At 32.4% G+C, this 10615-nt stretch overlaps 2 protein-coding genes across 4 annotated transcripts in view; both read left to right on the top strand.

Moving 5' to 3' along the window:
* Positions 1–1142: 1142 nt before the first annotated feature.
* Positions 1143–6359, top strand: LOC123716631. Its single transcript, XM_045672472.1, has 4 exons — positions 1143–1303; positions 1664–1841; positions 3823–4023; positions 6123–6359. Exons 1-4 carry the CDS (start codon positions 1143–1145, stop codon positions 6357–6359), a joined length of 777 nt encoding a protein of 258 aa, XP_045528428.1.
* A 772-nt stretch (positions 6360–7131) lies between these two features.
* The window catches only part of LOC123716407, a 30727-nt gene continuing 27243 nt past the window's right edge, over positions 7132–10615 (top strand). For 2 of the 3 annotated variants that reach the window (XM_045672137.1, XM_045672135.1), the window contains exon 1: positions 7132–7291. The gene's annotated coding sequence lies outside the window, so the exon portion shown is untranslated. Of the gene's footprint in view, positions 7292–9013; positions 9078–10615 lie in introns of those variants that run through there. The other variant, XM_045672136.1, reaches the window with a different exon arrangement.

Here is a 10615-nt window from a genome sequence, read left to right as displayed (position 1 = left end):
TTTTAATACGAGTCGCTGTTGATTATAACATCAGTAGAGATAACTTTATAAACGACGTAGAGGGCTTAGTAAACCAGATGAGTTTTCGATATCTGAGTTTTAGCACCTGCTTTATTTACCACAGCGCTACCCAGTGACTTTGTTCTTAAGAAATAAGTATGTGACGTCCAATGGCTTCCAACCTAAAATATATCTTCCCCAGGACCGTCTCAGAATGCTCTTCGGGATATATTTTATATAATACGTTTTATATAGGCAATATAGTGCAGTGTTGGCCTAGTGGCTTCAGCGTGCATTCTCATGCCTTCGGTTATAGGTTCGCTGTGCACCTTCAACATTAGCTTAAACGGTGAAGGAAAACAACTCGAAGAAACCGGCTTGCCTGAGACCCAAAAAGTCAACGGAATGTGTCAGGCACAGAAAACAAACGATCATTTAACAAATAAAGTATTTAGGGGTCCAGACCTAAAAAGGCTGAAACGCTTGTTATGTAACCCAACATTAGTTAAGTTACATATAAATATTTTAGTTAATAATTGTAAACGTAAACAAAATGTAAACCATCAACTTAAAAGCCAATATGAGCCCTTTAGTTCTTACCACACTTATTTATTTGTATTTTACCATTCTCGTTTCCTATAATATCCAATAACATAAGTGTTATTTAGATTTATAAACCCTTAGATCTGTCAAGTTTGTTTTTGTAAGCGTCGCAACTACTCTAACCCCAAATTTTGTGTTAGTCATTAAAGTCAGTTGTTACGCAGCTTCAAACAACGAGTTTTATTTAAACATCTCCATACAACAACCGCCACCGAACTTAACTATCTTCAGGTTTTTTTTAATTACGCAATAATAAGTTAATAAATGCAAATAGATAAAGACCCTGTAGATTTTATTACTACAAAATACAGTATAATGTAGATTTTCATGAGACATGATTTAATATAGGCTCTAGTTCACTAGCATATTAGAAAGTCGTAAATTAAATTGACACTTCGAGTTTACGGTTTGTTTGTAGAATTCATAATTCAGTTGCTCCCTTTGCGTCGTTATGTGGAACGTACGATGTTAGACATGTCAGTTTATTTCACATCACCACAGCGAGCACAGTGCACTGAAATTTTTTAGACATATTAGTGATGTCGAAAAATATATTGGTGATGACTTTTCACGGTTTAGTATGGGCGGGCGTGATAGCTTTCGCGTTTTGGGCGACCGGCGCTAACGCTGGGGCGGCGCGCTACGATTCCGCGACTCCTTATACGCCGCCCTACAACAAATACAAATATATACCTTTGCAGTAAGTTTCTATTACTTAGTATACATAAAATTTATTTGAAGTTTGTTTGAGTTAATCTCAGCCAGTAGTATCAGTACATTATACAGCTTTAGGGGTTTTAAACAAGTTATCTTCGTTAATTATCTGTAATTTATAAATCAGACATATAATCATATTCTAAACGCGTACAAAATTATGGTAGCCAAAAGAAGACAAAATAATAACAAGTGAAATTTTTTGTCTGTCTAGAGTACTTATCTATCGCCATTTCTTGGATCGTCCTCCAAATTTTATAATTATTATTTATTTTTTATAACAAAGATTATAATTAGACAGTGTTCAATGTAATTTACAGTTAGACATTTTATTTGTTAATTTCAGCAATGAACCTGATGATGTTACTTCGTTGTCCGAGGAGGAATCTTCATCATCAGGGATGCCTCCATCAGAAATGATTCTCACCGCCCTGCGGACTGCGCTAGATGTTGTTAGAAATATAAATAAAAACAGGCTTAATACACCTGCAATTGCTAGCAACAGTAATTCTACTTCTGTTAAGGTAAATGAAAGTTATTTATTATTGTGAATGAAACTTAGCTTAAGTTTCATCGATACTACCTAAGAGTGACTAACTAAAACAATCTTAGTATAATGAGCTAAAATGTTAGTATATATTATTAACTTTTACATCTACATCTAAATTAAATACAGTGGGCCCCAGGTAATCTGGCCCCTTTCTAATCCTGCCCCCCCCTGTAATCCGACACGATCTATGATTTATTTATTATTGATTTTTTTTAAATCTTCACTAATGGATGACTGAATAAGTTATAACTTGTACGCACCACCACTATTGTGCTCGACGCGTAGGGTCATGAATATGAATTAATTACGTTATTTTATAATAAAACGTAAGCTCTCTATTGTGTTGTTTAATATGCTTAATTTGACATACATAATGAAATACGATTTGTACTTCAGAGTACATACATATAATATATAGAATCTTATCATTGGATCTGTAATTTGTCGGATTACAAGGTACTCTTTTGTAAAACAGTCCGGACTACAGGAGACAAATTTTATAGTTCGATACTGCCCTGCAAAATGTTGTCAGATTACCGGGGTTCCGCTCTGTACATTTGTTTTTAAGACCTTACTGTTGTAATTCTTGTTAGGGCACGAAAATATACACACAGTATCCGTAATAAAGAAATATATTCACTGTTTAACTAGGAAGTGATATGTCTGCTTCCTACCAAGATACAAATTGGAATAAATCAGAAATGACCTGGAGCAGAGTGAGGTTAAGACAATTTTGCGCCTCGACAAGATGGCGGCTCGATCGCTCATTCAAATGACAGGAAATAGTCAATACAATGATTAATTTTTGCAATCTTACTCAAATAAATCAACACAGGAAATAGTCAATACAATGATTAATTATTGCAATCTTACTCAAATAAATCAACACTTACTGCTCTCTTGCGCAAATACACCGACAACTATGTATTTGCTCTTATTTTTTCCTAGGAACTATTTACTTTAGAAGAAACGCGTTACGTTGCCTTTTTAAACATGTTTGGTTAAACTATATGATGCATGTACTATATTTATTATACCGAAAAAAATAGTATATGCTCCGATTGATATATAAATGTAATTAGGATTTTCTCTCTGTTTAATTAGAAATTAACGTGCCTAGCCAATACGTGTTTATCAGAATTCATTTTGTGCTTAAATAATTTAAATGCTGTATATAATTAAATATGAATCATCATCATCAATGAATCATAAAAAATGTAAATCTGAATAAAATTAATTTAATTCAACAGAATGTGTCCAATTTGTACTCAAATAGCGAGATATTTTTCGCATTACCATTTCTTTATTGCATGATAATATATTTGATATATTGTGCTCATATTTACAATAACAATAGTTAAGTGAAAATCAGGGCCATGCAATGGGACCACTGAACTAGGTTAGCGGGTGTCGTTCTTGCTAATTGTCCACTTTAGGCCATCCCTATTTGACTAAACACTTGTTAACTTAAAGGTAACTTAAGGCGCAGGCCTGATCTACAGACGCAAAACAACTTCAGTGGAAATGACATGCTTAGGCTTGAAACGTGATTCTTTTTATAATTATTGTATTACCAGCAACTGCCACAGACGCTTGATGGAATTTGTTTCTAGTCTATAGGGATGATTTTTCTAGTACATATATTGAATATCAATTTAACGAAACGGTTATATATTTTTTACTAAGCTATTGAAGTTGAAAGGCAATAGAATTTAGATTGAATTAGAAAATTACGTATACAAATACCAAATTATCTTAGGGTAGACTGGATCAGATAATTGACTCGCACTGGCACAATGTTAAATATCAATAGGTTCAGTTGTGTAAGCCTTTCTAGACTATCCAAGTAATTAAATAATTTGTAAATCGAAATTAAAAATATGACTACTTATGTTCAACCAAAGAAACAAAACCTTCAGTTTTATAATATTTAATGTAAAAATGTATAGTTACAGCACAGACGTAGACAGTCAAGCAACGACACTGTAAGTGGGAGAGGGTTTGAGGATTACTACGACGAGCATCATGACCACCATCACGAAGTCGAAACGACCACAGCCAAGCCCATGAAGCAGGGAAGATATACTGATCCATGGGCTGGATACTATGACTGGATCATTAACGAGGGATCTTTCAAATTTTGGAGTGTTTTCCAGGTGTGTACTTTCATTTGACATTCTGTATTGAGTTTTATAAAAAATAAATAGGTATTTGTAGACATTTAAAGAGACTATTTTTTATGCAAATGTGAATCGTATTGAGTACAGTATGTTAGTAATTATTACAAATACACTTAGTATTGATAAATTTATCAACATTTGTAGTGTGACATTTATATACCGTTATAAATAATTAATTTACTGTTAATGACGAATGTCATTTGGCCTTTAATAGTTCTTAAGTGTTTAAATCATTAACTCAACCAGACTTTGTTAAGTTTTTGGGCAATAACTTCACTATAACATACGCTTCGGAACTTAAATTATTAATATTTATATAACATGAAAATTAAATCAACGTTTTGTCACAAGGCAGTTATAAATTGTTATGACCTTGACGCATTGTAGCGCATCGTAGCGAAAAATTATTGTTGTTAATTACCGATTGCAAAAACAATGATTCTGTTGTCCAACCGAAACTTGACGTAGAACTCATAACATTGACATACTTTGAAACGATGGTCATGCATACATAAAACACATACGGGGCATAATGTTAGTCGCAAAGTACGTAATAGATAAGGGCCTTGTATATGCTATTTACCTGTTTATGTCTTCAAAACGCTTATATGACAAAGGACAAAGCTATTGTGACTTCACATTACATAGAATTCCCACGTAATCTGTATTATAGTATGTTACAGCGATTATCGAGTACACGTAGCCAATTGAGATGTTGTCAGACATCGTATTATTTTCACGGCCGTAGTTAAAGAGGTTTTTAGATAATATTTCCGGATTTTTTATTGGATCTCATTGTTAAGTGGATCATAAAGTGTAATGGGAATCTTCAGACCTTCCTACTACACAAATTGCAATTATTATATCATGAATGATTTAGGCGAGATTCACTTCCGCTGAAATAAAACGCATAAGTTAGGCAATTTCGTATATTAAATAATATATTTTTTATACAGTTATTATTTTGATTATGATTTTTGTATGAATATAAGACGGCTGATTTACAAGCTAAGCCAACTTAGGCAATATAAAAAATAAAACTTTGAATACATAACTGCATGATTAATCAAAATCAAATGTTATGAACAAGGAACCCTTTTAATTTTTATTGATGTCCGTCTCTTGCGCATCACGTTTTATTTCCTTATTATAATGTTGAGCTTTTAAACCATGTTGATGAGTAAAAAAGACTATTAGTTATTTTCATGACGCGTTACTTGTGAAGCAAGCCGAGCGTGCAGGTCGTGCTATTGAACTTGCAGCTTGTAATCCATCTGCTACCGACAAAGGTTATATTATACTAAGTTTCGTAAAGTTAAAATAGTACACAATACACGAGGTGATGTGTAAAACAGTATGTTTACATGACTCACATGACTTATACTACGTTTTAAATTACTGAATTCATAAATATTTTGATATAAATATCGCTCCGATAACGCGCCCAAAAAGCTTAAGAGTAGTTGTGAAGTGAATGAAACTATTAAATGACTGCTGATTAAATTAAACAGTATGCACACTGGATAGGTGAGAGATACAAAACTTTATGTAGTACCAAAGACAACAAACAACAGACTATAAAATTATTGTAGCATTCCGTAAATTATAAAACCTCTGAACATCAACCTATCATAACCAAGTTCTGCTCTATAGATAATTTAACAGTTGTATACAGTATAGATGACCTAATGGAATCATTGTTAATTATAAAACCGTTAGGAGAACCTTTGTCGTAATAACATATTGCTTATGTTATTCTAAATTTAAATGAAGATTTCATTTCATTTCTATTACTCACATAGAACAATATATTGTTATGTATAATTTTAATTACACGTAATTGCGAACGCGTAACATCCTCAAGGACCTGTGATCATTAAACTAATTGAGGAGCCAAGCTTCGTCTGCGTTTTAAAATAATAAGTAACTTTTACCGACTCTACCGTAAAGAAATATTAATTATTTAATGTAAATAATCTTACATATTAAGAATTTTGACAAAATATTTTTTTTTTGATCTTTTTTGTTTTTAAAATATTACACACCACGTGTTAATGTTATGTGTTTCTTTACAGCTGTTTACTGCTGCGCTTCTTCTGTATGCCTGTTTCTCAGCCATCTACTACGCGAAATTCAACCCCATCCTACCAGATTACAGTTTGGAATATGACGATTACTTCTTAGAAAGAAGTGTCGGTAGAAAGGCGAGAAGTTTGGATCCCTCCGAAATGATATCCGGCTTAAGTTGGATAAATCCATCCACTTTCCAATTTATTCTCAACGCTATCGCAAAACATTATGAAGACCAATAAGGCATTAATATATTCAGTATGAGGAAACGACAGTCAATTAGTACTTAAGTAAAAAAAAATCATGCTCTTGTTTCCATATACTCGAAGATATGTATTAATTTATATCTGTAGTTATAAGCACTCTCAAACTTCACTCCTAGTTCTTAAATAAATATTTAATCATCAGTGTTTATTTTTTATTCGCAGTGTAGCTCCAGAGTTCGTTGACCTTAAAGCTTTAAAACAAAAACCGATATGTGTGATCTTTTTACTACACTTAATCCATTCCTTAGTAATTTTCTTTGTAAGAACTTATTTGTAAAAACGTATACTGTTATTTTAAATTTAGAATTCATTCGCCAGTAGCGAATGCAGGCGTCGCGTCATCATTGTCCTGGGTTCGATGTCCGGTCGCCGTTCGTGTCCACTCCGCTCCCCGCCTAGGATCACAGGATGCTATAACTATTTTAACCTTCAAACACGATTGCAACTCACGACTCAATATTAATTTAAAAACATGAACGTAATTCGTAACGCTTATTAAAAGAATTTGTGTAATTTTAACAAACTATTTAATGATGTTATGTATTGACTATTGTGCAATGCACAGTAAATTTTGCATTTTGATTTATATTGATAAAGTTTGTAGAATTTGAGAGTCTAATGTTAAATTCGATTAAACTATCTCGCGCCTAAACCGCAGTTTCCGTACTTTGTGGTTTGTCCATCGCTTGACTCAGGATGACCCCGTTATGTTTAAAGAGGCTGATGTATTTTCTGCGGCGTGCTGGTGTAGTGTATGCTTGAACTCGGTCGGGTTGTAACGTCTGCGCCGACGCACCCCATAAGTTCATTGCAGCTTGGCGGCGCGACTTTTAGAATCATCGCTGTGTAACAGACAATAATTTGTTTACATTTGAGACTAGAGTGAAGTGTTTCTTAACTGGAAAAAGGTTTGCTATTCGACTAAGAAATAACGGTATTTGTTTTGTTAAATTATTAAAATAAATCATATGTATATACATAAAATAATTAAATCTAAGTAGTACATGGCTATATGTTCTGATTTATATAATTAGGAATTGTAGATCATTTATTATCTACGCCATACTTCATCGAAATTAGTTAAACAGTTTAAATCAAAACGCCTAACGTATGAAGGCCTTTACGTATTTGTATGATTCGTCAGTAGTTATTAATTTTTTTCACGATAAAACCAACCGTACGTCTAATGAAATGCATTGTTTATTTTAGTCATTAAACCCACTTATATTTTGTATAAAATAGTAATATCCTCATGACATAACGTAGTTTCCTGCCCAATATAAAAGACATCAACGATCATCGCGTAATAAAACATTGCATATTTATTTTACGCGATTCCTGTTTTTGATCATAAACAATAGAGACATTATGGGGAAATATCTACAAAATGACTTCAGCTTTTCACAATTTCCTTAGTCGAATCTTTATAAACGAATTTAAAAAATATAATTACAATCCAAATGTATATTTGTCTTATGTACCAATGTATTAGAGTGTCGAGCGCTGGTTAGCTTTGGTAAATAAAATATAGATAGTTAATTATAGAATGGCAACATTTGCATGCACTTTTTGCTACTGACGTTCTGCTATTTGATGATAAAATATATGAAGATCTCTATTTTAGTATATCTAGAGATAAATAATGCGGTGTTCTTCTTATGTTTGAGAATTAATTATCCTTTTATACTGAGACTCTAATAAAGATATTATGATATCTGAATAAAAAATTTCCATAGTCAATTGGCATGTAATTTATATAATTATATTTACATCTTTAAAAAGTATTTATTAAAGATATAAATAGTAATATTGCTTTACATAAATATGATACTCATAAATATGACATATTTCCAATGAAACTAAAGTCTGAGGGATTGTGTAGCATCCGGTGACTCACAAATCCTTAACAAAATGCAATCATCAACAAAAGACGCACGTTTTGTTATTTTTTATCACAAATAACGACTTGATTAGTAATCATTACAATCATTATACTAAGATACAGAATGACTGAAACATGAATCCTAAGCATTAATTAAGTAGTTAACTAGATAGATTTTGAAATAAACATATACATTAATTTAAAAAATAATGTATTGTTCCACGCCATTAAAACTAAGTAAAAGAAAACAATAATAGAATTGTATATAAGAACTTGGTCTTGAACTCAATAATGTGGAAGGTTATTTATATTATCTAATTATAAATATTGTTATGTAAAAAAACTAAAATTAACTTAATTCACGAAAAATTTAAATTACACCTGTGGTAATTTTGCAGAAAAGTTCTTATATACAATCGCTTACAGGAACAGAATGGCAACACGAAACAAGTTTATTTTTATTTCTATCGAAAAATGTAAGTTATTACTTCTTTGGTAGAATACCATGATTTATATATTGTACAAATTAGTTTGAAATCTGTAGTCTTGAAGAAAACACATAAAAACCCAAGAACTATTTACTTGTAATATTAATTTTACAACAATACCTTGAAGGCATAACTCTCCTTAATATGTTCCAGACAGTTGCTTATTCATTCACCGTGCCAGTACTTTGAGTGACGTCACATTAGCCTATTGTCGTTATAGAAGAGAACAGTTATCGTGTCATGCACGTAAAGAATAACGTTTACTTTGTAACTATCATTAAGTTCACGTGAAACGTTATTTAACGTTGGATAAATGCCATGCAGGTAAGCCAAGCAAGTAACGTAAGCCTGTAAAACCTGCAATTTTATAGTTTATAGAAAGTATTAGGGAATGTGTGAAGTCCCAAGTGCATTGCTCGGATAGTTTGCAATATTTCACAATGGACTTATCTAGTAATAATGTAGAATATAATTAATCAAAATATAATTATTTATTATGTATGAGAACATCTCTTTAAAAACAAAGAAAAATTGGTCGGGACTCTGGTATTTCCGATTTTCCTTTATAGCGCTGAAGCTAGGAAAATATGAACATCTAAAAGGAGAAAAATAGATGCTATGGAATTTTGGTGTTGGAGGCGGATGTTTATGATTCCCTGGACAGCTAAGGAAACAAACGTGTCCATTCTAAGACTTTTACAGATAAAAAATCGTCACACTGTTACCATCGAGTTTTGTTACACCAGACCTCAAGATCGATTCCGTACTCGCTGGACTATTCAAGTATAGGCCCTTATAGGTCGAACCATCACCCAGGTACAGGGGCTTGCCGAAGACTGGGAAGACCGGAGGAATTTGTGTGACGCCACTAACATGACTTTCAGAAATTAAGAGTACGACTGAAGGAGTACTCGAGGCACTTTGGCTTTAAAAATTGCTAATCAGATGGAATTGGTTTAAGTATTGCTAATCAGACGCACTAAGTAGCAGCCAGTCTGGTTTGGACCATACGTGATGCTGCTGCCTTCAGTAGTGTAGCCAATGCATCCTCACCTCGAATATAAAAACAGAAAAGGGGATAAGACATGGTCATGGTGTAATCCAATCCTAAACCAAAGTTATGTCGTCTGTCGGTTGTATCGGAATCAAGAGTTATGGGATCCGCATTACCCAGGCGGGGATATTAAATTAATATCAAGTAAAGATAAAGCGTTTATAACTTACTTACCCTTAACACGCTTGCACTTATCCAATAATTACATTTATTTCGTACATCTTAAGTTTATATTAATACATCCTAGCAAAATTAGCCGACAATTTGTAGTCTTGTAAAACTTGAACCTTAATTATCTTAATATCCGAAAATGAAACAACAAGCGTCTTTAGCCCAAGCCGAGTTACTGCGAATATCTAATTATAACTTTATGATTCCATTTCTGACTTAAAGAAAAACTTTTTTACAAATGTAATTAAAAGAAAAAGTAATTATTAAATTAGAACATAGTTATGATTTGTACTATTTCGACGTCTTGTTCACGGCTCAAAAATCTAAATTTTATGTTATAGTTAGGTTAGTTGGTAAACCTTAGTATGCATAAGGAATCATGCGATATTTGGAAAGGTTTACAATGTGGGACACATGTGAACAAATATTTAACACGGTCTTTCCCTAACGAGAACAATTTCATAGATATACCGTTATATTAATACTGTTCATATTTTTTAAAGCTTACAACTGTTTTTAGTATTTAAAATGTTTTTTTTAATAAGTTATCTACTTTATCACTATATACGTAGTTATGGTTTCAATCACGACAGATTAAGATACAGACTCTAAAAAATTTAATAGTTCGTACTTTAAT

The sequence above is a fragment of the Pieris brassicae genome, chromosome 11 (assembly GCF_905147105.1).
Source record: "Pieris brassicae chromosome 11, ilPieBrab1.1, whole genome shotgun sequence".
Lineage (NCBI taxonomy): Eukaryota > Metazoa > Arthropoda > Insecta > Lepidoptera > Pieridae > Pieris > Pieris brassicae.
This window is presented reverse-complemented; position numbering and strand designations above follow the sequence as displayed.